An 18,044-nucleotide genomic window follows, 5' to 3' on the forward strand; every position below is an offset into this window, starting at 1 on the left:
AAACTGGTGGAAAAATCCCACAGGCTTTTGGACAAGGGAATAGGGTGATGCTAACTTCTGCGTTGGCCTACAGAAAAATGTCATCCCTGGGGCACTGCGATGTATGAAATGTTCAATTTGGAGCAAGATTAAATGGTCGTCATGTTGGGGGTTTTTTTTGTTTTTCATCAGATTTTTCCAGATAGAATAGAATAGAATAGAAAGAACTTTATTCATCCCTGAAGGGAAATTCAAGTGTCCAGCAGCTCATAAAAAACAACCACACTTCTTCCTCATCAACAATAATACAGTGGTATTAAAATAGACATAAAATAAGTTAAAATAAGTGCATAAATAGAAATTAAAAATCAAATTAAAATTAATTTAAATTGCTAAAACATTCCACAGTCCAGTCCAGATGTGGCTAATGTGATGTGTGTGAGTGTGTGTGTGTGCCTGTATTCAGGAGGTGTTAAACAGTCTTATTGCCATGGGGACAAAGGATCTCCTGAAACATTCTGTTCTGCAATGCAGTGAGATGAGCCGACTGCTGCAGCTGCTCTTCTGTTGTGTGGAGAGGGTGTCTGCTATTGTCCATTATAGCTTTCAGTTTGTTCAGTGTGCCCCTCTCCACCATAGTTCTTTAGTGGGTCCAATCTACTGCCAAGCACTGTGCCAGTTTTTGTAACCAGCTTGTCCAAACGCTTGATGTCTTTGTCCATCAGGCTGCCACCCCAACACACCACAGCATAGAAGAGTGCATTGGCCACCACCATATGATAGAACACTGTCAACATCTCACACACACATCAAAGGATCTCAGTATCCGCAGGAAGAACAGGCAGCTCTGCCCCCTCCCTGTAGAGTGTGTCAGTGTTAGAGGACCAGTCCAGCCTATCATCCAAGAGGACCCCCAGATATTTGTAGGTGTGCACCATCTTAATGTCCTCCCCTTGTATGGAGACTGATTGATGGAGTGACCTCTTTCTTCTGAAATCCATCACCATCTCCTTGGTTTTGGCTGTGTTCAGGTGGAGGCAGCACTTACTGCACCAGTCTCTGAAGGCATCAACAAGGTCCCTGTACTCCCGCTTCTGACTGTTCCTGATACCAGCCACTATAGGTGTATCGTCAGAGTATTTTTGTATGTTCAGATTCAGATTCAGATTCAGAATACTTTATTAATCCCCAGGGGGAAATTGTTTTTGTTCCAATGCTCCGTGCAAAGTAGAAATAGAAATACAGCACGAATGGAAATGAGATAAAGATGAAGATATAAATAAAATACTAAAATAGACAATGAAATAAATTTAAAAAAAAAATTAAAGTAGACATTAAAATAAAATAAAATAAAATATTAAAGTAGACAATAAAATAAAATAAATAATAAAATAGTAAAGTAGACAATCTGAAATATATACAATATACAATGAAATGGTTGTAGCGTTATAAATGAAATAAGAATGAGTAATTATATTGTGTGTTTTGTTTTATAAATAGCCAAATTAGTCCGATCATCAAATGTGGCAGCACTCTGAGTTGTACTTAAAGTCCACTGTGTTGAGTGTGAACAGGAATGGTGCTAAAATAGTTCCCTGTGGAGCACCAGTGCTGCTCCTGACCATCCCAGAGACACAGCTTCCAATCCTGACATACTGAGACTGTTCTGTCAGATAGTCTGTTGTTCAGGAGGTCAGGAAGCAATCTGCTCCCATCTCCTCCAAACAAATAATCTTAAAGCATATACATATATAAAAATATATACAATACAATACAACCCCTCCTCTGGGCAAGCAGGCTGTGTGTCTGTCCACAGCCAGCGTGAAGAAGACCCTCTCCAGGATCAATCCACGCAAGGCAGCTGGACCAGATAACATACCTCGTCATACCCTAAAGAACTATGCCGAGGAGCTCAAGCCCCACCCATCCAGCTACAATGACTATCGGCCCGTAGCACTGACTTCCACCATCATGAAATGCTTCGAGCGGCTGGTCATGCAGAACATCAAGTCCATCCTTCCGCCCTCCCACGACCCGTTTCAGTTTGCATACAGGTCAAACAGGTCCATAGAGGACACCATTTCTGCTGCTCTCCATCCAGCCCTCACCCACCTGGACTCAAAGAACTCATACGTGCGAATGCTGTTCCTAGACTTCAGTTCAGCATTCAACACAATCATTCTCCAGCAGCTCATACAAGAACTCGGACACTTGGGACTCAAAACCTCTCTCTGTAACTGGGTGCTGGACTTTCTAACAGGGAGAACACAAAATGTGTGGGTCGGCAGCAACACATCCAAGACCATCATGCTGAGCACAGGGGCTCCACAGGGGTGTGTGCTCAGCCCACTGCTCTACACACTGCTGACCCACGACTGTGTGCCAACCCACAGCACCAACCACATCGTCAAGTTTGCATATGACACGACTATGGTGGGCCTCACTTCCAACAGTGATGAAGCAAACAACAGGAGCGGGGTGAGCCGACTGGTCCGGTGGTGTAAGGACAAGAATCTCTTCCTCAATGTGGGGAAGACCAAAGAGATTGTTGTGGACTTCAGGAGAAGACCTCCACAGCATCCCCCACTGACCGTCGATGGTGCTGCTGTGGAAAGGGTGAGCAGCACCAAGTTCCTGGGGGTGCACATCTCCGAGGACCTCTCAAAATCGCATCACTGGCCAACAACATCGCATCACTGGCCAAGAAGGCTTAAACCTGCTTCTGTTTCCTCTGCAAACTGAGGAGAGCAAGAGTCCCACCCCCCATCATGTGCTTTTTCTACAGAGGAATCATTGAGAGTGTCATCACTGGCTGCATCACTGTGTGGCACGGAGCCTGCACTGCCTCCTGCCGGAAGACTCTGCAACGCATAGTGAATACAGCCAGGATGTTGAACTCTGTCCACTACCACCCCACCCCACCCCCCCCCCACCCCCCACCCCCCCCGCCCCCTGCCCCTGGATTGTAATTCAACCCTCTGCACATACTACATAAATATATATATACAAAGACTATACACAGACTACCTCTGCTGTTTTGCACATACAGTAGACTCACTACATCCACACCCCAGTGTTTTATTATTATTATTATTATTATTATTATTATTATTATTTTATATCATTTTATATTACAAACTGCTGCTGACTGTCTTTTTTTACATTATGCACTTTACCTCACTTTGTTTTAACCATTTGCACCACTCCGTATCTGCTGCTGTTAGTCATTTGCACTACATGTACATCATGTACATCCCATAGGCGGGAGGGAATGGAGCCACTGACATTCTGCCACATCACCTTGCTTGTTACAGCAACTTATTTTTTATTACATAACCCAATAGAAGTCACATAACTTGTTAACGGCTTCAGCAAATGTGGCAGAGTGTATGTGATGCTGCATCACATCTGACCCTCAAACGCAGGAGAGCAGTATTCGTCTACGGGGTCTAAAAAAAATACACGAAGAAGAAAGGAGGTAGCCGTGTCATCGCAGTCGAAGAAGAGCCATATCTTGGAGGAAACATGGCTTCCCCTGCTGGTTGTGAGCATTATGTGCGCAACTGCTTATTGAAAGTGAGTTAACTTTTTGAAATATATATTATATATGTGTCCTACAGGTATGATGAAAGCGTGGTCTTAAATATTCCCCACTGCGGTTCTGCTATAGCGAGTAGTGCTACTGTTTAGCTCAGGAAGTAGCTACTCACAGCTAACCATTAACCTAGCTAGATAACGACAAAACAGGTAACACATTGACCGTATCGCCACGACATATTAGGTAGTGTCATGTGCGTTTTTTGTATGTTAGCTGCAATAAAGATAGAGAAATAGCGAGGGCTTTAGAGTTTAGTGAGTATGAATTGCATAGCTTATCGCTCACTACATCATTCATCCGTGTTTATTACATTTATGCATAATGTACAAAAAGTAATTTATGCTTTGTCCAGTTTGTAGCAGCCAGATACAGTTTATCGCTGTGGGTACCTCAAGGTGTAACCATAACCTGTGATATGACTATGACTGACATATCCACCATTCACCTGCCCATGTCAAGTGTAATGATACGTTTCTATGCACTGCAGGCACCTTGCTGTGGTAAACTGTATGTGTGTCGGCTGTGCCATGATGCAGAGGAGAACCACCAGATGGATCGGTTCAAAGTCAGGGAGGTGCAGTGCTCTGAGTGTCACACAGTGCAGCAGGTAACTGAGAAAACCAACTGCAACTTAGTTCCTAGCAGGACCACTCAGTGATCTGGAATGTCTTTGGTTTCCTTTTGATGTTTATGTTGCATTTTTGTATGCGGTGATTAACTCACATCACAAAGGACAATACAAATGAATGATATCACTCTTTCAGGCACAGCAGACTTGCCAGCAGTGTAATGTGCAGTTTGGGGAGTATTACTGTGACATTTGCCACTTGTTCGACAAGGATAAGAAACAGTATCACTGTCTGCCCTGTGGAATATGCAGGTGAGCATTAAATAGTTAATTTATCCTAAATACTTATCACACAGCTTTTTATGAATCTTTTTATGAGCATAGCCTTAGTAGAAAATACTTCTAATTATATGGATATTTCAGAAATAAAAGTAAAATTTTCTCAAGGGCAGTGCCATCTTAAAGGAGCAGTGTGTAGGATTTAGTGGCATCTAGTGGTGAGGACTGCAGATCGTAACTAGCTGAAACTTCTCCTATGTGCCAAGGGTGAACTCCCGGTTAGAAGTCCATCAGTGTTCATTGTCCAGGAGCTGAATTATCAGCAGAGGTCTCCTCCTCTCCCAAAGAAAGGGACCTGGTGATTTAAATTGGAAAAAAAAAACAGACTAAAGCAGTTTCATGTTGTAAATCGCGTTGTTCCGACGCTGCGGAGGGGCTGCAAACACAAAAATGCAAAATCGTGAATGGCCCTGTGTGGAGCCAGTGTCTGGTTTGTCCTTCCTGAGCTACTATAGAAACATGGTGGTGCAACATGGCAATCTCAATAAATGAGGACCTGCTCCCTTTGTAGATATAAACATCCCATTGTGAGGTAACAGAAACATGACAGCTCTTATTTTCAAGTGATTGTACACTAAAGAAAATATAGTTATTATATTATATTTAATTTCTGCCAATATATCCCCCTAAATCCTACACACTGGACCTTTAAAGTTGCATGCAAGATTTGTCATTTTTTTGCTACAGTAATTCAAGTCAACTATCCAAGAAAAAAATAAGTGTTGTGATGTTTGTTATTGTCCTGATATTTGATTTCAGTGTGTCTAAATTGCACAACACAACAATGAATAATTTATTGAGTTTTCCAGGTTTCATGTTGACAGTTTTTTAGCCATGTTACACATTATTCATATATGAGCTGATTGTCATCTGTGTTCTCACTGCCACAGGATTGGACCCAAGACGAAATATTTTCATTGTGAGAAGTGCAATCTGTGTTTAGCCCAGGATCTGCGTGGAAACCACAAGGTGACTATCAACCTGTTTCATACCCACAAGCATCATATTTATGCCGTTTGATATGCAAGTGAGTGTCCTCATAGCCGTCATTTACTATCATCTTTTATGTTTCAGTGTGTTGAAAATGTATCAAGGCAGAACTGCCCTGTGTGTATGGAGGTAATTAAACATTTAATACATCAGGGAAGAGTTTGGTGAGGGCTGTTGGCTTTTTATGCAATCCATTACTGTCTCTGCAATTTGACATGACTTTATTCTGTATGTACAGGATATTCACACATCAAGAATTGGAGCTCATGTTCTTCCATGCGGCCATCTTTTACACAAGTATGATATATTATTCTCTAATTATGAATACAAAGATGAAGAGAAATGAAAAAATATATATAAAAAATACATTGTTTATATGGACTAATAAATCAAAATGTTATATTTTCTATCCTCGCAGTATTGTTAAATTAGTCTAATAGTTTATATTAATTTAGTTATCATAGCTCAAGATGTGTTATGACATAAAGGTAACTATTGATGTGTTTGTTCACATTCTCTGCAGGACCTGCTTTGATGACATGATCAGAACTGGGTATGTCAAACAAGTCCTTTTTCCTGCTTATTGTATAGTGGAGTAACATACAGTCTTGTTCCAGATTAATGGACTATTTCTTTGACTGTTTGACATAAACATTTCAGGCATTGCTGGAGCACCTGATTCTGGCATCAGTCAGTTTGTTTTCATGCGCCCAGCTGGCCAACAACGTTGTCGTGTAGACACTTGGTTGAGTTTAGGCTGTGATGTCGGGTGACCAACGTTCAATGGGATGTCTAATGCCAACATCAGCTTGTCGTAGAATACTAACGACTGAAGACACTGATATGTTGTTGGTTTTAAGTTGTGTTATACGTTACCAAATCTTCCAAACATCTCATGCCACTGTCATCTTGACGGAGAATAACAACATTTAGTCGTAAGGTATGGAGAACAAAACCTAATATCTGCAGAGAGTCACAATGTTAACATCCACACAACATGAAACTCTTTAGTCATTAGACAGTTGAAATACTGTCAACCTGATTTTGATTCTAACCAGAATTTAACATCTGTTCAGCATCTTTCTGACGTCATATTGAAGTCCAGAGCCAGCTGGGTAGACAGGGGAATTACTGAGCAAATGGTGAAAGAAGAGATCATCAATGGAGTAATGCATCCTCTTATTTAAAATGATTCCATCCGATGTCTTGGATCTGACACTAAAGCTGGGCATACACTGTACGATTTGAGCTTGTTTCTGACCCATTTTTTGAGCCATACAACTCATTTTAGGGTTTGACTGAATTTCAGCTTTGTAAGGCGTTGTTTGCCATGCAGTGTACAGGGGGAGTGAGGACCGATCATGGCCTGATGAACTGCTCCTGACTGGCTGTCGCATGTTTGGTTGAATTTTTTGACACATCATAAATTTTGGTCGGCCGTCGTCAGGCTCTTCCACTGTTGAACTAGAGCCCTGAATCATCTCATCTCTTTGTTGGTGCTGCTAACTGACAGACTTGATTTGCAGAAATTGACTTTTAAGTTCTTTCTGGGACCTCTGTCACTACATTATTGTGACCTATACTGATGTAATGTTACCGACCTCCACAGAAAACAAACCTCTACCTGCCTCAGAGCTTTCAAACAAATTTTTATTGATAGTTGTCAATAGTCAGAATGGTCTGCAGGGATTGCTGTTTTATTTTTTATTTTACACAATCAGTGCAAGCACATAAATGGTGAGCTCAGGCATTACATCATGGTTTACTTGTACAGTGGAATGGTTGGAATTAAACAACAATAGTTTTAAAATGGATGTAAATCTTACAGTGTATGCACAGTTTGACACAAAGTTCATTTCCACCACCAACTTATTGATTTTTTGTTAAATTTAGACACTGGCACTGTGATTAAAAGCTCTGCTTCATCTGTGTGCTGTCACTCTGCTCGAACACATACACACACAAAGTCAGGTCTGGAGTAGGTGATGAGTCTGATCACTGACATGCTGCATGTATACATGGATTTACAGTACCCAGGTTACTACAGTGCACATAAAGGTAAGGTGGAGTAAGACCTTCCACTAAATGTCTTTTTCTTTCTCATTTGTTTCAGAGCATATCGCTGCCCCCTGTGTATGCACTCTGCCTGGGGTATGGAGCACCACTGGGAGCAGATAGACAAAGAGATTGCCCAGTCACCAATGCCCACTGAATACCAGGGAACTACTGTCAAAGTAAGACCTCAATAAAACAATAAATTATACATGTAATATTTGAGTGTAGTTAAAAGAAGGGTTGAATTACTGATACATCAGAATCTCATTTTTTGACACAACATGCCCAATTTTACATTGAATTCAGTCCAGTTTGTATAATTAGATAAACAGGCCTTGGTGGCTGTTATGAGTACTCATCCGGTTGGTTGACTGTATATGTAATCTATTACTTTTGCTCTTCCTCACTACAGATTATATGTAACGACTGCCAAACCCACTGCACGGTGCCTTTCCATGTGCTGGGGATGAAGTGCAGTGGCTGTGGCTCCTACAACACAGCACAGGATGGCGGACTCATCCAACAGCAGACAGAACAGGACACTCAGCATGAGGCAGAGACAGACACAGAGCCAGAGCAGCAAGATCAACCTCAGTCACCCACGCCACAGTAAAACTGCAGCCAACCACACTGGGTGACATTTGTGCTGTAGATGTTTGGCTGGTGCACTTACTTGTACTAACTTACATTGAGTGTAACAGTAGACTGAGCCAGTATTGCTAGATTGTACATATTACAAAAATCCATCTATTTTCTGTACCTGCTTATCCTCTTTAGGGCTGGAACCCAATCCAGCATGCACTGGGTGAGATGAAGGGTGTCAGGCTATCACAGGACTAACACACAGTCACACTTACGGGCAATTTGAAGTCATAGCCCATCTGACCACCCAGAAAGTTGTTGCTGGGGGTTGACAGTCAATCCATACAGCCACTGTGTGGCACCATAACAAAAATGAAGGTTGTACAGTATCAGACCAGTTGTGATTGTTTTCTGTTAAGTTCAGGGACTGTGGTGTGCATCCTATTTACTGTAAATGCCCTCAGCAAGATGTGTCAGTTTGTTATATATACAGTACCTTATTTGTTAATTTGTCAAACACAAATAGAAATTAAAATTAGCCTCATGCAGAGTACAGCATGACTAACACAGTACTCTGTACGCTAACTGGCCTACTGGCAGCATAGCACTAGGTACTGTGCAAACCAGGTGCACATTATTTAAATAAAATTCAGGACTGTAAAAGTGGAGCCCTCACGCAGGGAATTTCAAATGGATCAAGGAATCATGCAGATATCTAGAGAGATTCACTGACATATGTGCAAAAAATTCCAAAAAGGTTCCTGTGTGGATTATGCCCCTGCATGTTTTTTTTATTTTGCATAGATGTTCTGTCAGTCAAAGATTAAACTGACAGCATTTTTCTCAATTTTTGTCACACTCTTGGTCATGTCTTATTATTATTATTATTATTAATTAACGCTACAAGTGAAATTTATCAATTCCTGTCATAGTGCTGATCAAATTCTTGTTTCAAGTTGCACGCTGCGAGCAAAAAAAGGATTGCCCCGCAAAAAATATTCAAAACACAGGTTTAGAACAAAATGACTGACAGCTTCCTGTTTTCTTTTTCTCTTTTTTCATCTAACAAGTTTTTTTTTTTTTTTTTAAAGGTGAAGTATAACAGACCAGTACTCTTGATTTATGATGAGATATTAGAATTTTTAACTGACAAGTCAACTAATTCTGTTACATATGTAAATGCACATGTAATTTAGATAGTCTAAAAAAATTACTGATTGGGCCTTTTTAACCTGCTCATTTTTCTAACGCCAGCATAGAAGATGACGTTATGCTCTGTGGCTTTGGAAATAAGTCTTGCCTGATTGTTATGATGACATAATTACAGCTGCAACACATGCACTGATTTACTGTTTCCTTCTCATACATGCAATACTGTAATTTCTGGTACGGCTGCTGTGACATGAGGACCGTGACTCTGGTACTATTTGCTTTTTTTGTCTTTGTTAATTGCAGATGTAAATTTGGTTACCTTTACAATGAAACTAATACAGACTCTCAATAAACAACATCATTTTACTGAAACACTCTTGAGTTGTCTCCTGAACCAATAATTGAGTTAGAGATAATAACATTTAACCACATTATTCACAGCTGCTCATATGAATACATTTGAGGTGTTATATTTCCATTTCATTTGTATAGCAGTCATGTACATTAGCACCATTATAACAAATTAACTACGAATGAAGGGAATGCACATCAAGTCAGGCACACTCTGGATATCTGAACCTGATAGTACAATGATAAAGTATCAAGAAAGCACTACTTACTAAAAACTAAACCTAAAATAGAACTACAACTGAAATGGATAACTGTTCCTGACAGGGTCAAATGCTGTCTCCTCTAGGTGGCTCTGGCTCAGTGGTTGCAAACTGGAAAGTGAAACAAACAGGAACACCAGTCAGAGCGGTGCCAATGGGGATTGGCAGGGGTGGGGCTCTGTGGAATGGTGGAGGTGTTGGTTTGATTACTTGTGGAGGAAAGGGTGGAGTGGCACCCTGGGGGAATCTCTGGTATGTGGTGATGGTGGTTGTGGTGGTGGTAACTTGTGGTTGATCTGTGCCACCAACAGCTATGACTTTATCTGTAAGCCCTGGGTGTCGTGAGACCTCTGTATGTGGTAGACCTTGCACATTGTCAGTGTTAGGCGAGTCCTGTGCTGGATCAGAATCAGGCATGTCCTGAGGATAGTCTGCACCCAGAGCAGTTTGCGATGGATCATCTGGCATGAATTGTAAAGGCACTGTGTCAGTGGAGGTTTGTGGGTCCTCTGGGTTTGGCAGGGCTGAGGTATCAGGTGTAGCTGGGGAAGGTCCTGGGTCTGCAGAGGGAAGTAGGGCTGCAGCATCCGGGGAGTTCGTCTCTTCAATGGCATTAGGCATGTCTGTCTCCGTGAACGCTGGCTGCAGGGGCTCCTGTGAAGGCTCAACGTGAGTGGCAGTCTCCTCTGATGAGTCTACCTCACTGGACTCTGATGAATCCTCACAGTCACTTACACAGACCTGTTTTTGAAACAAGGAATGTTCTTAATATTTATCACAGGTCTTCTTTAGATTGCTTTACAGCTAGGCAAGTATGTATAAAATGCTCAACACTCCAATATGCTGATAAAAAATAAAAAATATAAGGTGTTGCCGTAGCCCAACAGAGGTCATTGCTCGACTGCTGTGAGTGAGTCTGTACACTCGGTGTCAAACACTGTACAATCTCTCTGATTCATTACTTTCAAATGTCTTAAAAAGTGAAAACCTAGAATGAAATATGAGTGTTATGTTGGCTATATCACTGTCGATTGTTATAGTTTTTGTATAGTGTTAGTATGTCATAAAAAATCATAGTATATCATAGAAGTAATTATAAAAGTCATAGTATCATAAGATAATCATAAGATAGTCATAGTGTATAAACTTTTCCTGTGAACCAGTTACTGTAAATGCTGGCTCTCTAAAATGGATCTCAGTCATCAGAACTTTAAGAACTGAAGAAAGATTTTTGTTCAAATTTTGTAAAGTTTCTAAAAATTTCTCCCAAGTGGAATTCCCACCAGACCCCTCTAGAGGACTGGGTCGCAGAAGGTGTTGATTGAAAATGGTTTCCAATGTAAAACAGGTGATTACAGCCCTGCTTTATAGTGGATGTAGCAATAGTAGTGCTACTCACTGGTTTGGACAGCACCAGAGTCACCATGAAGGCAGCATAAAGCGTAATCCTCAGAACTGCCATGGTTGTCTTTGCTGAAACAAAAAAGCAAGACCTATATTTTTAAAGTGGTGCATCTACCCCATATTTCAGACAGAAATATTGTACTTTCATTTACCTGACAGCTACATTTACTAGTTATTTTGCATATTTTTCATATCATTCTTCATACAACACATACAATCAGGTTGTTAGATGCATTTTTCAGTGAAAAGAAACTCCCTCTAATGAAGTCATTTTAGTCTGGAATTCAAACTGAAATATATTTTTTTCCATTAAACAAGTGAAAAGTAATCTGCAAGTGAGGTAGGAATATGTCAACACCTTTTCAAACAAATACACTTGTTTCACGAGAAAAAAGAAAAGGCAAATTAAAATGGTCGAGCTACATTGCAAAAAAGTTTTTAGGACTCGATTATAGACAGAAATGTCTGAATAATTAGGTAAAAAACCAGCTAAAAAAAAATGCACATGAAAGCATCTATTAAGAAATCTCTTACAATAAACTGTAATCTTTGCATGAGCTACAAAAAAGTATCAACAACAGTGAAATATTAGATAATACTCCTGCTTCAAAACCTACCTTGTTATGCTGAGTATCCTCTTGTGCCTTCAGACACAGCAGACTCTCTCTGAAATGTCTCAACTCTGACAAAAGCAGTACAAGAAATTCTCATTTCTTCTCACTCCTGCATTGGACATGTTTTTATATGGCTGCTGGCATGTGTGGGTACAATAAATCAATAAATTATCATCTGGTTCACGTCCTTAGCGTTACTGACTTCAGCCCTAACTCACTAACAATTCAAACTAAATCATTAATCCCCCAGACACAGCTAAATTAGAGGGTGCTAAATATTGTCAGAGGATAATAAGAGAATAAGTACACAAGAAGGCCCTATTTATAAGCAGAGTAAACATGTGTTTTGTGGTTTTAGTGTGAACAATAGGGCAAATCTAGTTTAGACTTTAAATATATGTAATCAGAATTTCATGGTAATGTCCTGTCATGTTCAATCATTACAGTGACTGCAACAAAAGCCACATCATTCACATCAGATTTTTTTCCTTCTATATCCTTAGTTTGCTAAAGTATCTACTAGTTCCATTTCTTTTCTTTCAGCAGTCAATGAAATAAATCCTTTGTTCACAGAAACAAATATCGATTTCCACTAAAGCAGGGGTGTCCAAAGTCTGGCCCGGTTGACTTTCAAAATATATTACATGTGGCCCGCCACACAATATTGGTCAACCAAGCAAGATCACTTCGCATTTTACCTGTTCACCTCACAATGCTGACCAGATAAAATGAGGAACTATCATACAGTTTGTAGATATGCATCAAATGGGAAGTATGCAGGCAGAACTAATGTGTTTTCATAATTAGACAGTAAACAAGAAAACAGAACAGTTACCTAACAACAGACATTTCCTATAGCAGACATGGCCACGGCAAAGAAGCATAAAGCTGACAGCGAAGACCACCACTTTTAGAAGCCATGGAAGGTTGAAAACATTTTTACTGAAAGATGGTGCGGCAGTAGCTCAGTCCATAGGGGCTTAGGTTGGGAAGTGGTGGGTAACCGGCTCAAGTCCCCATCCAGACTGAGTATGGAGCATGGACTGGTGGCTAAGGTTCCAGTTCACCTTCTGGGCACTGCCAAGATGCCCTTGTACAAGGCACCAAACCCCCAGCTGAACCCCAACAGCCCCCTCACTCTGACATCTCTCCATTTAATGCATGTATAGTTCCTATTTGTGCATGTGTGTGTATTTCAGGCCTGTGTGTTCATGACAACAGAGTGAAAAAATTGAATTTAGCCTCAGGAATTAATAACAAAGTATATCTTCCTCTTCTTCTTAAAACAGTTACATTTGTCTCGTTTGATTGTATTTTTTTAATAACCTATATGATGTGAGAAGCAGCTGGCCCCCTGGCATTTTAACATTATCTAATCTGGCCCCCCTTCAAAAAGGTCTGGACACCCTGCACTAAAGTAACAAACCCTCCTAAATTCCCATCAGCTACATGTCCCCGTGTCTACATTTATTCTCATAATTAACTATTACAGTCAATAAAGAAGACACATCTTCACCAAATGTGTAAGTCAGGAATGGGAGCATCAAAGCAGTGGACTTAAAGGCCTCACACACACACACACACACACACACACACACACACACTAACACAAGTGTTTGTAATTACAGTGGCTGATTAGGCACCAATCGTGTCCATGTGCATGTACTGATCAGTCAATCAATCAATCAATCAATCAATCAAACTTTATTTGTATAGCACTTTTCATACATTAAAAATGCAGCACAAAGTGCTTCACAGAATAAAAACAAACAAAAATAATACATACATATTGAAAACCGCCACTCCCACCCCCACATATAAACACACACACACACACACATACAGTCAATATAGTCAATAACATGGCTGGGCACTGAGGAACCAGGTGAGGAAAGAACCACCTATGGGGAGCCATCCACACTGAGAGGCGCTACAGCCCACAGCCACAGGGAGCGCCGCCACAGAGACCACCTCGACCAGACAGACCGGGGTGGACTCCACACATGGTGTGGAGATTAGGAAAAATTAAAGAGTTAAAGATTAAAATAATATTAATAATAATAATAATAAATAAATAAATAAATTAAGATTTAGAGACTAAAATGCATAAAGATTTAAAAATAAATCATTTAAAAGCATTAGAAAGTAAAAAGAACATATAATAGAAGAATAAAAGAGTAAAAGAAATCAGTTAAAAGCTAAATTAAAAAGGTGAGTCTTGAGCCTCCTTTTAAAAACATCAACAGTCTCTGCAGTCCTGATGCTCTCCGGCAGGCTGTTCCATAAGTGAGGGCCATAATGGCTGAATGCAGCCTCCCCGTGGGTTTTTGTTCTAACTCTTGGAACAATTAAAAGGCTGGTGCCGGAGGACCTCAGGATCTGCGAGGGTTGATATGGTAAAAGCAGGTCAGATAAATAAGATGGCCCAAGACCGTTAAGACATTTAAAAACGAGTAAAAGAACCTTAAAATCAATCCTGAAACACACGAGGAGTCAATGCAGCGATTGTAAAACTAGTGAAATGAGCTCCCGCCCTCTGGTCCTCGTCAGCACTCGTGCGGCTGAGTTTTGGAGTAGCTGCAGGTCAGAGATGGTCTTTTTGGGAAGACCAGACAGCAGGGCATTACAGTAATCTAAACGACAAGAGATAAAAGCATGCATCAGCACCTCCATGTTAGCCTGAGAGAGAAACAGGCGGACTCTGGCTATGTTCTTAAGATGATAAAAACCTGTCTTTGTTACATTTTTGATGTGTGGAATAAAACTAAGCTCAGAGTCAAAAATGACACCCAGGTTCTTTACACATTGTGAAGGTTTAAAATCTTGTAGTTTTGGTAAAAGTTTCTCTCTCTGGCCATCAGGACCAATAATTAAAACCTCTGTTTTGTCCTGGTTGAGCTGTAGGAAATTCACTGCCATCCATGACTTGATATCTAAAATGCAGTCAAAAAGGATATCAATTGGCCCTGTGTCATCAGGAGACACGGCGATGTACAGCTGTGTGTCATCTGCATAACTGTGGAAGCTGATGCCGTGCCTCCTGATGACGTCCCCAAGGGGAAGCATGTAGAGATTAAAAAGAGTTGGACCTAAAATTGACCCTTGGGGCACCCCACACCTAATTTCATGCGTTCTGGAGGAACGTGTATCCATACTTACAAAGAAACAACGATCTGTGAGATAAGAGTTGAACCAGTTAAAAACAGTACCAGAGAGGCCCACCAGGTTTCTGAGTCTGTTTAATAAAATGTGGTGATCTATTGTATCAAAGGCGGCGCTTAGATCCAGTAGTACCAAGACTGTGAGTTTTTGTGAATCAACATTCAACCTGGTATCATTTAAAATGATAACAATGATAAATATATAACTTGTCCACCCTAAAAGGGGCGAAAGAGTTAATAGGAGGTTAAGGGAGATGCCAGTAAAGCACAGTCTGGAAACACCCACAGTGCTCCAATCAGCCAAAAATAAATAATATCACATGTGTAGGTTTACATGGCTGTGTGGGTCTTTATCATCACTCATCATCATCACAATATCACATGCAAAATGTACTTGAAAGTATCAAAAGTAATAGCACTATACTCTCTTTATCACAGGATTTTTGTCATTGATTATAGGTAAGCAGCATTTTCACTGCACAGAAACATGGATTCATCTATCCAAGCCAGTAGAGAGCGCTGTTGTGTTGTGTTTACATGTGAACGACCCAGTTTCAGGATGTGTCTGTGCCAAAGTTACTTCATGTTGGGACTGTTGTTTACACACACTGTTTCTGTGCTGAGCATGTAGAGAACAGCATTGTGACAACTTTTCATAATCAGTACCCTCTTCAGAACTCACTGCTGAAACCATACTTTTAGTTAGAAGGTGTTTTGTAATGTATGTTTGTTTAATTTAAGAGAATTAGTTTGCCTGTGTGTATTTATATATATATATATATATATATATATATACTTTATTAATCCCGGAGGGGAAATTCAACTTTCTTTGTTTTTTTTTTTTATATATATATATTCGGGTTCAGGTTAGGGTCAAGGTTAGTGTGTATGCAGGTTGATATATGTATGCTGCATGATGCATAGCCTATGTAACATGCAGTGGTGTAAGAAGTACCCAGATTCTTTTTACCTGAGTAAAAGTACCAGTAGCACAGTGTAAAAATACTCCATAGTCCTTCAAGTAGTACTTTCACTGAAGTAGCACTTATGTAAAAGTACAGAGATATTATCAGCAAAATTTACTTAAAATATCAAAAGTAAAGTACTACTTCCACAGAAAATTAGCCTGGTGATTGACACATTATCATAAGTCATACTTTATTTTCAGATTGTTAAAGGTCCAGTGTGAAAGATTCAGTGGCATCTAGCTGTGAGGTTGCAGAAGTGGAACTTCACTGATGTGCTAAGCATGTAGGAGAATTGTGTTGGGTGAAGCGAAAACTGGAATGTGTTTAGTTTGTCTGTTCTGGGCTACTGTAGAACAACATGGCAGACTGAAGAAGAGGACCTAATGTGTATGTCGGTACAGCTCATTCTGAGGTAAGGAAAACACAGTGATTCTTAGTTTCAGGTGATGAAAACATAGTTATTTGTATTATATTACATGTCTGCCAGAGATGCCCCTAAATTCTACACACTGGACCTTTAATACTGTAAATGACTGTGTGAATAGCATTTTATCCCTGTAGATGGTAAAAGTGCAGCTACTATTACTATTACTACTATTTCATATACAGTGAGTTTAGTCCAGCGATTTCCAGCCTAGAAGTCAGACCACCTGCAAAGGTCACAGGATAATTTAGGGGGTTGTTAGATGAGTGTGGTCGGAAGGAAGAATAAAAAGTGCTGTGACACAAATCTGTATTTTTTATAGCAGGGGCGTAAATATAGACAATGCAGACAGTGCAGAGAGTGCAGAGAGTGCAGACAGTGCGGTTGCACTGAGGCCCGTGAAGTGGGTGGTCCATAGACAGAGTGGGCCCTCCAACAATGTGTTGGGTGAAGAATGGGCCCTTATGAGTGACTGCCAAAGAACTGTCATTTAAATGAAAAACAGTGCCATTTGCTATATATGCCCAAACCATCATAGTCATACACACACACACACACACACACACACACATATATATATATATATATATATATACCCTATAGATATATATATATATTTATATATTGTAAAATAGTCTATAGCATCAAATTATATGCTTATTCCAAATAAGCTATAATAAATTAATAAAACTGTTAAATGTTGGTATTTTTGTGTCATATACAGATGTGCAGTGATGATTGTTTGGTAATATGTATGTTGAAGTTATCCAGTGTCAAGTATCTGTATCATGTGACAAGACAATATGTGAACAATAGCATGAGCTAGGACCCCTCACAACTACCTTACACCTCTGTTTCATAGTATCAATTTTTTTCTTTCTTGCGAAAGTTTGTGGGAGTTTTACCTCTTTGGGCCTCAAACAGTCATGTAAATTAATTCATGTGAGAAGTTTTGAGGGGAATCGCTCTTTAATGGAGCTGCTAACAACTCAAAGACATCTGTAATGTGACAAGAGGCCCCAACAAGACATTGTTTTATTATAAGATGTCCCAAGCCAAAATTATTAGGGCATCCTAAGATATCATGTGTTCATTTTGTAAAATTTTCATCTGACAGGAACTAGAAACTAGCTGTCCAGTGACTGTAGCGGAATTAATACTGTGAGCGCAAGCACCTCAAAATTGTATCTATATGTTCTTAATGATATTCCACCACTGGTATCATGTTGTATGGATATCTTTTACTTTTCATTTTTCTTATTAAGCACTTTTTTATCATTGGTTTTGATGAGATGCTACATAAATAAGCTACTGTTATAATTGCCATGTGAGTATTTTACGGTCTATTTGCCCACCTGTTGATATTTTGACTATGTTTGTGTCGATGTCTTTATCATCACTTATCTCCAGAGAAACACGTCCTTTACTTTCACGGTTTTGTGTGAAGGATCAGCAACCTAGATGCCAGAGAATGCAAACATAATGTACAAGTTGTGCAGCTGATGTTGGTTATTGTTTTTCAAGAGTCACTGACCTTATTCTTTCAGTAAAAGGCCACTGTGAGCATGTTTATAGGCATGTCTTTCAACTGCCCTCACA

The 18,044-nt window shown here is 40.0% G+C and overlaps 1 protein-coding gene across 1 annotated transcript; it reads left to right on the plus strand.

Annotated features, from left to right (window-relative positions):
- The first annotated feature begins 3,404 nt into the window (after nt 1-3,404).
- rchy1 (ring finger and CHY zinc finger domain containing 1) lies at nt 3,405-9,635 on the plus strand. The gene is made up of 9 exons (XM_049579420.1): nt 3,405-3,555; nt 4,065-4,184; nt 4,342-4,457; nt 5,375-5,453; nt 5,559-5,603; nt 5,713-5,771; nt 5,998-6,027; nt 7,588-7,708; nt 7,942-9,635. Exons 1-9 carry the CDS (start codon nt 3,505-3,507, stop codon nt 8,140-8,142), a joined length of 822 nt encoding a protein of 273 aa, XP_049435377.1. The 5' UTR covers nt 3,405-3,504; the 3' UTR covers nt 8,143-9,635.
- The last annotated feature ends 8,409 nt before the right edge of the window (nt 9,636-18,044 follow it).

Source organism: Epinephelus fuscoguttatus, linkage group LG6 (genome assembly GCF_011397635.1).
Source record: "Epinephelus fuscoguttatus linkage group LG6, E.fuscoguttatus.final_Chr_v1".
Taxonomy (NCBI): domain Eukaryota; kingdom Metazoa; phylum Chordata; class Actinopteri; order Perciformes; family Serranidae; genus Epinephelus; species Epinephelus fuscoguttatus.